Consider the following 17441-nt stretch of genomic DNA (forward strand, 5'->3'; position numbering starts at 1 on the left):
TTTACTTCTTTGGCAATTTTGATGCCTTTTATTTCATTTTGTTGTCTGCTGATACTAGGACTTCCAGTGCTATGTTAAACAACAGTGGTGAGAGTGGACATCCTTGTCGTGTTCCTGATCTCAGGGGGAAAGCTCTCCGTTTTTCCCCGTTGAGGATGATATTAGCTGTGGGCATTTCATATATGGCTTTTATGATGTTTAAGTATGTTCCTTCTATCCCAACTTTCTTGAGGGTTTTTATTAAGAAAGGATGTTGTATTTTGTCAAATGCTTTTTCTCCATCTATTGACAGGATCATATGGTTCTTATCCTTTGTTTTATTAATGTGATGAATCACACTGATTGATTTGTGAGTATTGAACCAGCCCTGCAGCCCAGGAATGAATCCCACTTGATCATGGTGAATAATTCTTTGTATATGCTATTGAATTTGATTTGCTAGTATCTTGAGAATTTTTGCATCCATGTTCATCAGGGATATTGGCCTATAGTTCTCCTTTTTTATGAGGTCTCTGTCTGGTTTAGGAATCAAGATAATGCTGGCTTCATAGAATGAATCTGGAAGTTTTCCTTCCATTTCTGTTTTTTGGAACAGCTTGAGAAGGATAAGTATTAACTCTGCTTTAAATGTCTGGTAGAATTCCCCGGGACTAGCCATCTGGTCCAGGAGTCTTATTTGTTGGGAGATTTTTGATAACTTTCAATTTCTTCACTAGTTATGGGTCTGTTCAGATTTTCTTTTTTTTTTTTTAATTTTTTTTTTTTTTAACGTTTTTATTTATTTTTGAGACAGAGAGACACAGAGCATGAACAGGGGAGGGGCAGAGAGAGAGGGAGACACAGAATCTGAAACAGGCTCCAGGCTCTGAGCCGTCAGCACAGAGCCCGACGCGGGGCTCAAACTCACGGGCCGTGAGATCATGACCTGAGCCGAAGTCAGACGCTTAACTGACCGAGCCACCCAGGCGCCCCAGATTTTCTGTTTCTTCCCATTTGAGTTTTGGTAGTGTGTGGGTTTCTAGGAATTTGTCCGTTTCTTCCAGGTTGTCCAGTTTGTTGGCATATAATTTTTCATAGTATTCCCTGATAATTGCTTGTATTTCTGAGGGATTAGTTGTGATATATCCATTTTCATTTGTTATTTTATCTATTTGGGTCCTCTCTCTTTTCTTTTTGAGAAACCTGGCTAGAGGTTTATCAATTTTGTTTATTTTTTCAAAAAACCAACTCTTAGTTTCATTGATCTGTTTTTTTGAATTCTACATTATTTATTTCTGCTCTCATCTTTATTATTCCTTTTTTTCTGCTGGGTATGGGGTTTCTTTGCTGTTCTGCTTCTAGTTCCTTTAGATGTGCTGTTAGATTTCGTATTTGGGATTTTTCTTGTTTCTGGAGATAGGCCTGGATTGCAATGTATTTCCCTCTTAGAACTGCCTTTGCTGCATCCCAAAGGGTTTGGATTGTTGTGTTTTCATTTTCATTTGTTTCCATACATTTTTTAATTTCTTCTTTAATTGCGTGGTTGACCCATTTGTTTTTTAGTAGGATGTTCTTTAACCTCCATGCATTTGGAAGTTTTCCAAACTTTTTCCTGTGGTTGATTTCAAGTTTCATAGCATTGTGATCTGAAAGTGTGTATGGTATGATCTCAATTCTTTTGTATTTATTGAGGGTTTTTTTGTGGCTCAGTATGTGATCTGTCTTGGAGAATGTTACATGTGCACTCGAGAAGAACGTATATTCTGCTGTTTTTGGATGAAAAGTTCTAAATATATCTGTCAAGTCCATCTGGTCCAGTGTATCATTCAGGGCCATTGTTTCTTTATTGATTTTCTGTCTAGATGATCTTTCCATTGTTGTAAGTGGAGTATTAAAATCCCCTGCAATTCTTACCAATAAGATCGCTTATGTTTGTAAATAATTGTTTTATGTATTTGGGGGCTCCCATATTCGGCACATAGACATTTATAATTGTTAGCTCTTCCTGATGGATAGACCTCGTAATTATTATATAATGCCCCTCTTCATCTCTTGTTACTGTCTTTAGTTTAAAATCTAGTTTGTCTGATATAAGTATGGCTACTCCAACTTTCTTTCACTTCTAGTAGCATGAGAGATGGTTCTCCATCCCCTCACTTTCAATCTGAAGGTGTCCTCAGGTCTAAAATGGGTCTCTTGTAGACAGCGAATAGATGGGTCTTGTTTTTGTATCCATTCTGATACCCTGTGTCTTTTGATTGGAGCATTTAGTCCATTTATGTTCAGTGTTCTTATTGAAAGATAAGGGTTTAGAACCATTGTCTTGTCTGTAGGTTTCATGCTTCTAGTGATGTCTCTGATCATTTGTGGTCTCCGTAACACTCACAGAGTTCCCCTTAGGATCTCTTGTACGTCTGGTTTAGTGGTGATGAATTCCTTCAGTTTTGTTGGGGAAAACCTTGATCTCTCCTATTCTGAATGACAGGCTTGCTGGATAAAGGATTCTTGGCTGCATGTTTTTCATATTCATCACATTGAAAATTTCCTGCCATTCCTTTTTGGCCTGCCAAGTTTCAGTTTAGGTCAGCTACTACCCTTATATGTCTACCCTTGTAGGTTAAGGTCCGTTTATCTCTAGCTGCTTTCAGAATTCTCTGTCTTTGTATTTTGCCACCTTTGCTGTGATATGTCGTGCAGAAGATCGATTCAAGTTACGTCTGAAGGGAGTTCTCTGTGCCTCCTGGATTTCAATGTCCATTTCCTTCCCCAGATTGGGGAAGTTATCAGCTGTGACTTTTTCAAGCACACCTTCGGCCCTTTTCTCTATCTTCTTCTTCTGGAATTCTTCTGATACGGATGTTGTTCTGTTTCATTGAGTCACTTAGTTCTCTAATTCTCCCCTCTGCCTCTTCAGTTCTTTCTGTGACTGCCTCTAGTTTATTTTGCACCTCATTTACAGCATTTTTGAATTCATCATTACTATTTTTTAGTTCCTTGATCTCTACAGCAGTAGATTCTCTGCTGTCTTCTATGCTTTTTTCAAGTCCAGCGATTAATCTTTTTTTTGTTTTAAATTTTTTTTTTCAACATTTTTTATTTATTTTTGGGACAGAGAGAGACAGAGCATGAACGGGGGAGGGGCAGAGAGAGAGAGGGAGACACAGAATCGGAAACAGGCTCCAGGCTCTGAGCCATCAGCCCAGAGCCCGACGCGGGGCTCGAACTCACGAACCGCGAGATCGTGACCTGGCTGAAGTCGGACGCTTAACCGACTGCGCCACCCAGGCGCCCCTTAATTTTTTTAATCTTTATTTATTTTTGAGAGAGAGAGACAGCGTGTGAACAGGGGAGGAGCAGACAGAGAGGGAGACACAGAGTCCGAAGCAGGCTCCAGGCCCTGAGCTGTCAGCACAGAGCCCAATGCGGGGCTCGAACTCATGAACTGTGAGATTACGACCTGAGCTGAAGTCGGACACTCAACCGACTGAGCCACTCAGGCGCCCTCCAGCAATTAGTGTTATGACTATTATTCTAAATTCTAAATCTCCCTACGGTAGTGGTGTTTTGAACCCTCCACTAAGTGTGCTTTCATTTGTTCATTCAAGTAGCCCTGGAAAGGAAAACAAACAAAACTCAGAAAACAAAAACACGTGAACAAACGAAAAGCCAGAAACAGAAACACCAGCTGCAAGTAAACCATAGGGTGGAGGCAGTGCTGTTGGAAGAGGCCTTACCCCATACGGAGAGAGAAATGACAGGGGCCGGGGAGAAAGAAAAAATAAAAATTGACCAGGCAGAGAAACTCTCTGGCTTAATCCAGAGAGAGAGAAGGGAAAATAAAGAAGGAAGTGGGGAAAAAGAAAAGAAAAGAAAGTTATCCAGACAGAGAAACTATACAGCTTAATCCAGAGAGAGAGAATGGAGAATTAAGAAGGAGGTGTGGAACATGTATCAAGGAAATGGATTAAATATGTCTGCTTAAACAAAGCAACAACCAGAGTAACCAGACTGGAGGAGGGAAGAGAGAAAGAGACGAAAAGGAAGGAAGAATATATGTCTATAATTAGAATTATCCGAGAATTAATCCAGGCAATGCAGCAGCTCAGGTCTGGAGGAGGGGGCGTCCGGTTCCTCAGCGCCAATCCTGTTCCCGTAGATACACAGCACCGGGCGCGGAGGGGCGTGGTTTGGTGTAGGCGGGTCCCGCCTCCACTGTGGGCCCTGCCGTCTGTTAGCTGAAGTCCCCCCTTGGTGGTGATGGCAACCCCCAGTCTCTTCTTCACAGACCTGGTGTTCCAAACCACTCTGTTCGAGCCGTCCTCACTGTGCCACGGACACAAATGAGGACGCAGACGAGGCGGTTTGTCCTGCTCCACCGACTCCCATGCCTGGGGCTTGGCTGGGACTCAAACTCCCGCTCCGTGCGCCCTGGTACTGGCGAAGCGCCGCTGCACGCCGCCAGATATGTGGTCCCCGACTGGCAGGCGCAGCAGGCTTTGCCCTTTGCTGCAGCACTCCAGGGAGGGGATCGCTTTCTCCTACTGCGGACTGCACCCGCAACCTAGTCCCCGAGCCTGGGGCTGGCTCCCCTCCTCCCCAGTCGCCTGATCTGGACAGATGGCCCAGTCCCGGGCAAGCTCTGCAGTTAGAGATGGGCTTTTTCTCCATCCTGGTTTGAGGTTTTTCTCTTGTCCAGATACAGTCCTATGCTTCCCCAGCTGCACTTTCTCTTCCCTTTGTGTCTCTGCAGAAGGGGATCCCTCTCCTCCGTTCGTTTCATCGCTCCCAGTTCAGAATCACGCATTTACGGCAGTCAGGTTATCCCTGTGGGTCCCTGGAAGGGACTGCCTCTTTTCCTCCCGGACTCTCAGAATTCAAAGTCCTTTAGTTTCAACACTGCTTTGTTTCATAAAGGAGGGAACTTTGGATCCCCCTACTTCTCTGCCATGTTGGCCCCTCCCATCCGGAAGCTTCCTGAAGGAGCTTTCATTTCCTAGTCATCACCTTGTCATCTTCTTACTGTCCCTTCTTCATCTTGATTCCTGTCAGTACAGTGGCCCTCGAGGATTGGACGGTATTGCTTAGTGTGACCTTGTGGGAAGCATCCTTTTCATGTAAACTAATTGCAGAATATGCATTTTCTCTTCCTTTAATAAATAATGTTGGGGAGTGAGACCTTTGCCGGCTACCAGCATTTCTCCCCCTGAATTGTGATTTCTTTAGCAGCTGTAATTATGCACAGAGTCCTCCCCTGCACCCACTTGGGCACAGCAGAAATTAATACACTTGTTCCCTTTCCTTGCTGACATGCCGCCTTTTGCCACAGGGAACGTTGAAGTGGGACTAGAGGTGTCGGCGTTCTGATACCAAGCCTCATGAAGGTGTTCTCTTTCAGAAGAATATATACTTAGAAATGCTGCTTTTTGTGAGCTTTAAGAGTATTTTTAAGAAAATCTTTAAAAACATTCATCATCTGTAGCCCCTGTGCTGACCCTCACAAGTCTGATGGTTTTGTAGTTTTCTAAACTTTGGTGCTTACTTTGTATCCTTTTTAAGCTCTCATGTCATTACTGTCAAAACTCCTTTGTGTTTTATCTTAAATGCAGAAGCTGTGTGGTAGCATTTTTGTCCTTCATTTCTCTTGCTTACGTGGCTTCTGTGATGTTGCTTTCAGATCGGTCCCTGGTAGGCAGCCCTCCGAAGTCTACGCTAAGTGGCGGAAACACTCCCAGCTTCTCAAAGACAGTGACTTTAGTTTTCAGGAGCCCATCATGGCTCTCCGCACAGTCATTTTGGAGATCTTGATGGAAAAGGAAATGGAAAACTCCCAGAGAGAATGTTTTAAGGATATTCTCACCACGCACCTTGTAGAACTCTCCATACTAGCCCGAACTTTTAAGAACACTCAGGTAATAAGATTTAAAATGATGTCGTCTCACCCTATGACTTTTTCTTTTATGACCCAGAAAATGGAAAGCACGAGTAAAACAGAAGTGTCACCGAGAAACAGATTGCTATAAAAATATTGCTTAGGATAATTGTTCAAGATTTCCCGTTTTGGCATCAGACCTGAGTTCAAGCCTTGGACAGGGTACTTCTCTAAGCCTCAATCTCATGGTTCTGAAATGAGAAGATACCTAACTGACTATATTGATAACAATTCAGTGGTCTTATATACTGCACGCGTACACACACGTGTGTTCGTACATGTGCTTATGTATACATCTATATGTATGTATTTGTGAGAGAACCAGATGGATGCGGGGCTGAGGGAGGCAGGCACAGATGTACTTGAGACCGTCCTGACAAACCGTCGTCAGTGATGGGAGTTACTGCTTCCATGATTCATACTAGCAGTAGTAACAGTAATGGTATTTATTCCCATATGTCGTTTTCATTTCAGCTCCCCGAACGGGCAATATTTCACATTAAACAGTACAACCCACCTGGTCGTGGAGTCTCCGAGTGGCAGCTGGAGGAGGCCCAAGTATTTTGGGCAAGAAACGAGCAGAGTCTCGCCCTGAGTGTCCTCAAGCAGATGATCAAGAAGCTGGACTCCAGTGGTGCAGAGGTTTACTGTTTTTTTTTAATTGGCTGAATTAGTATTTTACTGTTGTAAAGCAACCACTGAGCTTTAAAATAGATATATTTTTAATTTTTTTAATGTTTGTTTATTTTTGAGATAGAGATAGAGCATCAGCGGAGGGGGGGCAGGGAGAGAGGGAGACACAGAATCCAAAGCAGGCTCTGGGTTGTCAGCACAGAGCCCAATGCGGGGCACAAACTTACGAACCGTGAGATCATTACCTGAGCCAAAGTCGGACGCTTAACTGACTGAGCCACCCAGACGCCCTGAGAGAGAGAATCTTAAGCAGACTCCATGCTCAGTGTGGAGCCCAACAGGAGGTTTGATCCCACGACTTTGGGATTATGACCTGAGCCGAAATCAAGTCAGACGCTCAACCGACTGAGCCACTGAGGTGCCCCCTAAAATATTTTTAATAAGTCCACAGTTTTATTAAAGCCTTGAAATTTGCTTATCTATGAACAAGAAATTATAAAAAGGAGCCTGGAAAATTACTATTTGTAAAGAAGTTTAGAAATACTAATTTTAGTTTCTCTTTACAATAATTCTGTTAGTCCATCTTGTGTTAGATTTATTTGATTTAACCCAGTGTTAAGCATTTTTTTTTTTAAACTTTATATGGAATTCGAGAAGAGTATGATGGAAACAAACATGAAATAGCCAGTACAGGAGGTGGAGGGGGAAGAAATAGCTACTATAAATTCAAAATAAAGAAATGGAAGAGGAAATGTGTGAGAGAACCAAAGTTTAAAAAGGAAGCAAGTTGGAACAATTAAGTTGTCAGTCTTCATACTTGGGAAAAAGAATGTCCCATATTTTATTTAACATTACCCACTGGTTACTGGAAATCTGTGTGCCTCTGTAGCTGTCTCTCCAGCATATTATGGGCACAGTAGAGGTGTTTGCGGGAGTCGTGGGGTGTTTGCAGGTGTGGCCACAGTGCTCTCCTTCTGACATGCACCTGCCTTTCCGGTATTGGGCACTTTAGGACATCCTCATCGGAGAGTTTTACCATTATACCAGAGCTCCGGGAGCTGATACAGTATGATGTTTACACGTTGCTTAACAAGTGGGGACCGGGATCAGCCTGGCTCCAGGTACCTGCCACCTCTGTATGTACGTCCGTACTGCCACTGCACTCTGCAGATGAAGGGTAATAGAGTCCTCGCCTCACAGGGTTTTGTGGGGATGAGATGAGGTAACATACAGAAATCAAGCCTTGCTAAAGTGCCTGGCATATACGAGGAAAAATGTTTTTAACCTGCTTTTTTCCCCTACATGGAAGATACTTTCGCAGAGTCATGATAGTGAATTACATTTTAAGATTTTGCTTTTCATATACAGAATGATCCCAGCCTAAGACTTCTGTACACAGAATGTCTGAGGGTTTGCGGCACCTGGTTGGCGGAAACTTGCTTAGAAAACCCTGCGGTCATCATGCAGACCTACCTGGAAAAGGTAAGGTTTTCTCACAACCCTTAGGAGAGCTGTTCAGTATGAGTACGCTTGATCTTTCATCAAGGCCATGTGCATTTCAAAAGCAAATAAAAGGAAGATTTCAGTTTTGGGGTATTTATTACTATAGCAGCTCCATGTAATTTTTAGGGCAGGATGAAACAGTGGTAAAAAAGAAGGACCCTGTTTTGAAAGGAAGCCCAGATGTGTCTTCCCTCAGTGCCCCCCCCCCCACCCCCACCACCTACTCTCTGAAGTTGTTTCTGGTCATTTCTCCATTTACTTATCTACAAGAAGAGGTGATTAAGGAACATGCAAGTTAGTCTTGACTGTGCACTTGTAACCCAACTGCCTTACAAACAGGATCAGGACTTTGTGCTCCGGCCCCTCTCTCCCTCTTGTTTCTCCCCTTATCCCTGTAGTTTAATTAATTTTGGAAGTAGCTATCTCACTATAAATAAGTATTGCATGAAAAGTATAATATGACCGTCTTTAAATTTTATGAAGCCCTTTGTTTTCTACAGTTTGTTAAAATATTAGCTGTTTTGGTTATTTCTACACTGTCAAAGTTGTTTGAAAATTCAAAATACTGTGCTTCATATAATTTAGCTTATCCATAAAAATATGTATAAATTGAACTTTACTGTGACTGTCTTTTTAAGTGGTTCTTTAGATACATTTAGGATCTTGTAAATAACATAAATTATCGTGTTTTCTTGAAGGCAGTGGAAGTTGCTGGAAATTATGACGGAGAAAGCAGTGATGAGCTTAGAAATGGAAAAATGAAGGCATTTCTCTCATTAGCACGGTTCTCGGATACGCAGTACCAGAGAATTGAAAACTACATGAAATCATCAGAATTTGAAAACAAGCAGGCTCTCCTGAAAAGGGCCAAAGAGGAAGTGGGCCTTCTCAGGGAGCATAAAATTCAGACCACCAGGTAACTACATGTCCACCAGTGATAAGTGACAAGATGCACAGAAATGCAGTGACTGTATGTATAGACAAGATGTACAGAACCAGGCGTGATTGCGCACTGTGGTTCTAAGCTCATTGTAGACTGTATGGATGTTAGCTTTTTGCTTTGCTTTTTGGGTTTGTCGGTATCATAGTTAAAAGGAGATAGGTGGTGAAATTAAATACGGAAGAGTTATCTATTCTGATGTGTGTGTGTTTTTTAAACCCTTTCTTCAGGCGTCCCTTTTGTCTGAATAGGATAGTGAAAGTAGAGAATAAAGTTAAGTAGGTATCTTGAGTAGAGTCCACTTGGCCCCTGGTTGCCTAGGATGGCTTTGATGTTTACTTTTATTTTTGAGAGAGAGCGTGTGTGCTCACAAGTGGGGAGGGGCAGAGAGAGAGAGAGAGAGAAAGAGAGAATCCTAAGCAGGCTCCACGCAGATCACGACACGGGGCTGATCTCACAAACTGTGAGATCGTGACCTGAGCCAAAGTCAAGAGTTGGACGTTTAACCAACTGAGCTATCCAGGCGCCCCTACAATGACTTTTGAATTGCCCAGACTTACTTTGAGATACTAAGTTTGTTCCCTTACAATTTTTAGAATTTTGCTTTTTCTCCTAGGATGGACAGTTGGCTTTTCATTTATGTTGTATATCATGTATGATGTAGTTCTATACATCTTGATGGGTTTTGCATCTTCCTTTAATTATCCAACACAAGATACACGATAAAGGTGCAGCGAGAGCTGGAGCTGGATGAGTGTGCGCTCCGTGCCCTGAAAGAGGATCGTAAGCGGTTCTTATGTAAAGCAGTTGAAAATTACATCAGTTGCTTATTGAGTGGAGAAGCGCACGATATGTGGATATTCCGTCTTTGTTCTCTCTGGCTTGAAAATTCTGGAGTTTCTGAAGTCAATGGCATGATGAAGGCAAGTCGTCTTTGTAAACCCCAGATTCTAGCCTGCGCTTGAAAAGCTTAGACAAGAGCCTGCCGGTGTTATTTTGTGTATTCTTTGTATCCCTGCCATGTGGTTCTGTGCTCTACTCCTTCGTATTTGATCAGCTCTCATGATGCAGGTTTATGCGGAGACGAGAGCCTTTAGGTCAGTCTTTCACTGTACCTTTGCAGTTACTGCTGGAAAGTACCAGAATGCCAGATTGGGAGATTTCAGGCAGGTTTTTCCTCTGGCTTTATCTTTTCTGGGATTTTTACAGTGAATTACTTTTGCAAATGACAAACACATTTTTAAGAAACATTAAGGCAGTAGTATTTCCTGAGTTTTTACTTAAAAATTTTAGATTTCAGTGAGGATACCTAATATTAAAGTTATGCTTATAGGATCTACATCGGCAATCCATTTGAAGCTTAAAAATAAAGTGGTTCTTCTGGATGAGAAGAATGATAAGACACATAGTAGTTACAAGCAAGCAGTCTCTGCTGCAAGTGCACATTCAATCCTCTTAACTTTTGGCGTCAGGGAACCCGGTTACCCCATTTTATTATACACGGACCTCCCAGGGGTCACCATCACAGCAGCCCTCCCATCTCATGGAATGTAATCAGTGCAGGTGTTCCAGGTCTGAACAGTTTACTTTAGGATCAAGCACTGTGACTCACCAGTGAATCAAATCCAGAATACCACTGAAACTAAGAGAAGATGAATCTTAAGGGGAAAAATGTAGCTAGTGCAGTTTTAGTAACAACCAGCAGATGACTGTGCTGGCAGCATTATCTTAGAGTAATTTATTTGCTTAGATGTGAGGCTTCTTGAAACGCATTGTTTCTTAAGGTTTTTTTGTGTTTTTTTTTTTAATGGTAGAGCAAAGGAATGAACATTCCGTCATACAAATTCCTGCCTCTTATGTACCAGCTGGCTGCTAGAATGGGGACCAAAATGATGGGGGGCCTAGGATTCCACGAAGTCCTCAATAACGTAAGTACGCCTGCAGATCAAAGCACAGTTGGTTGTCTTTCATGCGTTGTATACTAATGTCCCACTCTAGGAGATGAAGATAAAAAATATCCCAGTCAGTTGCATTTATTATGCTGTAAAAGGGCGGGAATAAAAATCGCCTTTTGTCTCGTCTCTCCACGTAAGTTACTCCATTTCTGTATCATGCTCACATTCCTCTGTCCCACACATATACAACGCTCTACCCACTATGGTATCTGGTACCCTATGTGTCTTAACGTCAAACAAAATGAAAAACGTAATGGATTTTTTTGTTTTTTGGTTGTAGCATAAAACTAATAGTTCTTTATTTTCTGACAGCTTATCTCTACAATTGCTATGGATCACCCCCATCATACCTTGTTTATTATACTGGCTTTAGCAAATGCAAACAAAGATGAATTTTTGACCAAACCAGAGGCGGCAAGAAGGAGTAGAATGAGTAAAAATGCACCTAAACAAAGCTCTCAGCTTGATGAGGTATTTGGATTAAACATACATACCTTTTTGAATTATAGTATTCATTTTTTCCCAGAATATTCTCTTCTTAATTCTCAGGGATTCTAAGAATGTGTGTTGTTCATACTCAGTTTGTAAATCCTTTGTTATCATGCCACCTAAAAATGGTTCAAAATTCCTGAATATTCTCAAAGCATAGGACATACCAATACTTTTTTTCCCTCACATCATTGAGCAAAGAAAAAACATTTCAAGGCACACCTAAGTCATTTACTGTTGATAGTATTATACCTTTGATGTATTGCATTCACAAGGGGACTGTTTTGTTCATTTCTGGGGGATGCGAGTGCTTCCGGTGCTTAGATCAGTCCATTAACTTTGGTGGTTCTTTTTGTTATAACTCTGAAAAGTGCCAGTGTTGGGTATTCCTTTGTGTGATTTTTTTTGTTTGTTTTTTTACTAACAGGATCGAACCGAGGCTGCAAACAGAATAATAAGTACTATCAGAAGTAGGAGACCTCATATGGTCAGAAGTGTAGAGGCACTTTGTGATGCTTACATCATATTAGCAAACTTAGATGCCACTCAGTGGAGGACGCAGAGAAGTATGTGTTGGGAAGAAAGAGTGTTGTTTTCTTGCTGTTTTTCTCTGTAGGGATATATTAATTATAGAGCTTAATATGTAATCTCTTTTAACTTATACACATAACATTAATTATAGACATGAAGGTCTTTATGATTACGATTCACATATGATCCACAGCTTAAGTTTTACCCGGTGACTTCAACATCCCCTTGTCACTTCTCATTTAATATCTTATATCTATCTGATGATAGATGACTGCGCTGAATTCATTGGTTTCTCTGGGTAATATTCTGGTGCAAATACTTGTCACAGAGAATTCATTGTGTAGAGACAAGTGCGTTAAAATAACTGACAATTTTCAGGGTCGAAAGTTCTTAAAATGATGTCAGTTACTCACTGTGCTCTGGTACTTAAGAGTGAGAAGGCCTCGCCATTTCCTCCACAGGTGTTAGAATATCTGGCGCATATATAATCCCTCGTTCTTGCCGTGTCTCTTCCAGTAATCAGAAGCTGCTATAACATTTGGTTATGTGCATACACTCGAAAGTCTCTCTCCTCATTCTTGGACAATTATATTCCCTTTTCCGTTCAGGACTGTCTCTTCATATTTACATTTTTGCTACTTTAAAATAAGAACGAGACTTTTCTGGTATTTGTGTAAGCAGACAAAGAGTATTGATTGTCACATCCTTTGGTTACATTTGATAGTGATGTGGCAGGAGTACATTAATCTGTGTGCTGTGCAAACTTGTGGAATTATCTTAAGGTGCTCAGCCTGGACTCTCTGCTGGAATGGGACCTAATCACTAGCGCCAGGTTACCTGCAAATTCGTGTGTCAGCCATGCTCTGCTCTGAGCTACATTGTGTCGCAAGCCCTGGCTCTTGATTCCTGAATCAGGGCCTGAGCCACAGGTTGGGGTCTGTGGCGTCTGCTGAACTCTCCTGCTTTCCCTTCTGAGCTGTTGGTCAGGGTACAGGTGTTCACCAGAACCTCTTTATTTTAAATACAGAAGGCATAAATATCCCAGCCGACCAGCCAATTACTAAACTGAAGAATTTAGAAGATGTTGTTGTCCCAACTATGGAAATTAAGGTAATTTACTATTAGCTGTTTTGATTTTTTTTATTGAACTAAATTCACATTTCTCTTGATTAGGCTAAACCATTTGAAACATTCTTTTTTTTTTTTTTTTTTTTTTTTTTTAAAACTAAAATTTAAATTTTATTTTATATACAAATTCATTCTACATTCCGTTGACCCAGCCCTTAAGATACTTAAAGGACTCTCCTGCTTTCTTTTCTTTTGCCTTCAGTTTTGTACCTCCCGTCTTCCCTGTAGGGAAGGTCTGTAGACGGTTACCTTCATTGGCCAAAATAAGGAAAGGTTCCCGTGCTTTTGCGAAGACTAATTTTTAACTTGGCAATAAAGTCCCTAAATACTTTGTTTTAAAAATTCTGGATGTGTTAGAATGTAGTGACCGTGAAGTGTTACGGTATTAAGTAACACGGTACAGGTTATGGTAGTAACTGTAATACATGTGATACTCCTAGCTATGTTGTAGTGATCTTTATTGCTAGAAATACCACGTTGGCAGGGACACATGTAGTAATAATAAAGGTTATAGTTTAGTGATAGACTCCTAACTCTAGAGAACAGACTGGTGGTCACCAGAGGGGAGGCCGGCGGGGGGTATGGATGAAATAGGTCATGGGGATAAAGGCCGCACTTGCTGTGATGAGCACCAGGCGACGTGTGCAAGTGCAGAATCACTGTATTGTACACCTGAAACTAACACTAGAATTTAAATAAAAACTTCAAAAAAAATTTTTTTAATGAAAGAAAAATCATTTGAGTACATTCTTGGTATACGTAGTTACTTGATTTGAAATGTAGCTCCGTCATCTGGACTAATAATACCTTTCCAACTACAATAGCAAAGGTAGTTAGCTGAGTATTTCCAGAAAATGCCAGATTTAGCAGTTACAACCCTGGAAACCACTCTCCACCCTTTTCTAAAATTTACCTTCCTATCTTCTTGTGATAAATTTCACTATTCTCAGATGACTGAACATAGACACAGTCACTGCTCAGACCTGAAAGCAGCATTTTGTCTATCCTTTCCAACACTGTGTGCCCCTCTTTTAGTGAGAGGTACTTAGGGGAGGTAACTTGTGGGAGTTTATAAACCTTTTCCATGTTGAATTTTGGTTCTTTCATTTATTATTTTTTGTAATTAAAAAACATTTTAAGTTTATTTTGACAGAGCACAAGTGGGGGAGGGGCAGAGAGAGAGGGAGAGAGAGAAAATCCCAAGCAGGCTCCATACTGTCAGCACAGTGCCCCACGCCGGGCTTGAGCTCACGAACCAGGAGATCATGACCTGAGCTGAAATCAGTAGTCAGTTGCCCAAACTGAGCCATCCAGGCACCCCATGTTTCTTTCATTTAAACAGGAAGTAAATTATCACTCTAGCTCTTAACCTGCAGCATGTTGTCATTCATTCCTGTGTTTCATGTTAAAATTGTTGTCTATAGAGGCACTGGGTGGCTCAGTCAGTTAAGGATCCAACTCTTAATTTTGGCTCAGGTCATGATCTCACGGTTCGTGGGTTATCGAGCCCCATGTCTGGGCTCCACGCTGAGCATGGAGTCTGCTTGGGATTCTCTCTCTCTCTCTCTCTCTCTCTCTCTCTCTCTCTCTCTGCCCCTCTTGCACTCATGCACTCTCACTAAATAAACAAACTTTAACAAAAGAGTAAAAAATAAAAAAGAGTAAAATTGTCATTTATAATTCGTCTTTAAGCGCCCATAATATACCTGACCTGTTTATCACATTTATACTTTTATCAGGTGGATCCTACTGGAGAATATGGAAATCTGGTGACTATACAGTCATTTAAAGCAGAATTTCATTTAGCAGGAGGTTTAAATTTACCTAAAATAATCGATTGTTTGGGCTCTGATGGAAAGGAAAGGAGACAGCTTGTCAAGGTGAGACTCCCCTCGAGTGGTGTGGTCCTTACAGGCTTAGTGAGAAAAGTCACAGCACAACTTCCTGCTTGGGTCTTCATTTTTCTTCTCAAAACTTACAAAATATAAATTACATCATTGTCTAGAAGCAGATTGCTTTTCCTTTTTTGTGTCTCTTGGAAGGCCATCATTAGAAAAGTTGATTGAAATAAAAAAATGCCTTTAACATGCACAGGTATGATGAGGTTAACAGCTTGCTTATTCTGGAAAATCTGTTTGGTGATTGTTGCTTATTTTCTTGAATAGTTCAAGTTGAGGGCTCTTGCTTCCCTATCCTGAGACTGGCACTGTGCCAGCTGCTATTAACTGTATGAGGAAGGGGACAGCCTTCCTCCCTGACTCTGCTCCCAAGTCCTGGGGGCCTTGCTTGGGAAGGAGTAGAGAGAACAGTGCTGTGCCTCCAGTGGAGGAACAGAGGGGTTCCAGTTAGCCTGACTACAGACGCAGCTGAGGGAAGCTTTTTCCTGAATTGGTCTGCCTACCCAGTGTTAGAGCTAATTCTAAATGAAAGAGTAGCGATAGGTCTTAATTATTTTAAGAGACTGTGAGGAGTACAGATGCCCAGATTGATTTGGGGTTTTTTAAAACTTTTTTCAGTGTTTACTTAGTTTTGAGACAGAGTGCAAGCAGGGGAGGGGTGTAGAGGGAGACACAGAATCCAAAACACGCTCCAGGCTCCGAACTGTCAGCACAGAGCCCGATGCAGGGCTTGAACCCACAATCTGTGAGGTCATGACCTGAGCTGAAGTTGGACGCTTAACCAGCTGAGCTACCCAGGCGCTCTGCCCGGATTGATTTCTGAGAGCCCTGTCATTGTCCTGATGTGACCCTCTATATGGTCCTATAATAAAGAAAATGGACTGAGCCTCATTATTTGCATTTGATGTCCTGAAGGGCCGTGATGACCTGAGACAAGATGCCGTCATGCAGCAGGTGTTCCAGATGTGTAACACGTTGCTGCAGAGAAACACCGAGACCAGGAAGAGGAAATTGACTATCTGTACATACAAGGTAAGTACCTCAGGCCTCTGCTCCTTCATCAAGAGCATAGGAAAGAAGCCATTATTCAGACTAGGGGCCGGCCAGTGTTTTCTGGGATAGTAAACATGTTAGAGTCTGTGTGCCACATAAGGTCTCTGCAGCCTGGTCCCGGGCAGCGTCCACACTGGGGACGGCGGCTCTGCAGTCCCAGGCCTTCCCCCTTTGGCCGTCTTTCCTGCTTCTCCTCCCCTGCTTGGTCTGTGATGAGGGTCTGTGTCAGGTCACATACAGCACTTGGAAGGCCTGGCTCCTGACCAGATCAGGGAGTCATGTCGAGGTCTAAGAGATACTGAATTAATATCTCCACCCCCCCAACACCCAAGCCAAACACAACTGCTTTTCCTCAGCTCAGCGGGACCTTCACCCCGGTCCTCCGTCCATATCCTGGAGGTGCAGTTTCCTTTTTACTTTTAATACTGCTAAAAATTTCAAACATATAGAAAAGTAGATAGAATACTGTAATGAATTCCCTTATACCATCATCCAGTGATCAGTAGTGGTCAACTCACGGATAATTTTGTTTCATTTCTTCTTCCACCCATTCTCTCCTCTCTGATAATTATATTTTGAAGCAAAATGTCATATCATTTCATCTGTAAACGTTTATTTCAATGTGTAGTTAGATGTCTCTTTAAAAAAGGAAAAGAGAACCACAGTAGTGTCATCCTAGGAGAGTTAGCAGTAATTTCTAAATATCACCAAATATTCAGCATATTAACCCCTCCCATCTCTCATATGTAACATCTGTTCCATCAGCACTTCCTTACCCGTCCGCTTTCATTCGACCCACTTTTTACATGTCTGGCAGTCCGCCCTGCACTCACATCTCTTCAATGGCGTCTGGCTAAGCCCCTACTTCTGGCCTCGGCCCCACAAAGCTAGCGGTTTTCTCACAACCGCTAGAATGATCTGTTTAAAGAGTCCAAGACTGAATCAGTATGTCCGTTTCCTGCTCGGAACTCCAGATGACTTCACATTGTCCCTGAAGGAAAGGGATTTGCCTCTCCTGCTCCCTTTCCACCTTTATCTGCCCCTCTCCCACCCTCATCCCTCACTTCTTCCTCGTGATGGCGTCACCTTCCCTGGGCCCATCCGGTCTTCCTGCTCTCTCTTGTTCACATGCACCAGTTTTGTTTGAGCTCAGGGCTTCCCTGTTCCCCTCTGCCTGGAATGCTCTTCCCTCAGCTCATGCCTCCCTCCCTCATGTCATTCAGGTTCTCTCCGGTCACCTTCTCGTGGAGCCCTTCTCTGACCAGATGTCTCTTACTCACTATTTTCAGTGCCTGTGTCATTCTTTCGTCCTTGTTCTCTGGCATCATTACATGTCCGTGAGCGCATATGTTCCATCGCCAGCGTGAAGCTGTCGGACAGCATGGTCCTCATCTACCTCACAT

General features: G+C 42.2%; 1 protein-coding gene across 8 annotated transcripts in view; it reads left to right on the top strand.

Moving 5' to 3' along the window:
* ATM (ATM serine/threonine kinase) overlaps positions 1–17441 on the top strand; it is a 133157-nt gene that overhangs the window by 99884 nt on the left and 15832 nt on the right. For all 8 annotated transcript variants that reach the window (XM_040482893.1, XM_040482892.1, XM_040482891.1 and 5 more), the window contains exons 49-59: positions 5654–5888; positions 6383–6550; positions 7910–8023; positions 8743–8960; positions 9700–9907; positions 10799–10912; positions 11252–11410; positions 11856–11994; positions 12987–13069; positions 14827–14967; positions 15901–16017. In XM_040482893.1, the coding sequence (XP_040338827.1) occupies positions 5654–5888; positions 6383–6550; positions 7910–8023; positions 8743–8960; positions 9700–9907; positions 10799–10912; positions 11252–11410; positions 11856–11994; positions 12987–13069; positions 14827–14967; positions 15901–16017 (1696 nt within the window). The remainder of the gene's footprint in view (positions 1–5653; positions 5889–6382; positions 6551–7909; positions 8024–8742; positions 8961–9699; positions 9908–10798; positions 10913–11251; positions 11411–11855; positions 11995–12986; positions 13070–14826; positions 14968–15900; positions 16018–17441) is intronic.

This window comes from Herpailurus yagouaroundi, unplaced genomic scaffold, assembly GCF_014898765.1.
Source record: "Herpailurus yagouaroundi ecotype Mexico unplaced genomic scaffold, PumYag 161, whole genome shotgun sequence".
Classification (NCBI taxonomy): Eukaryota; Metazoa; Chordata; class Mammalia; order Carnivora; family Felidae; genus Herpailurus; species Herpailurus yagouaroundi.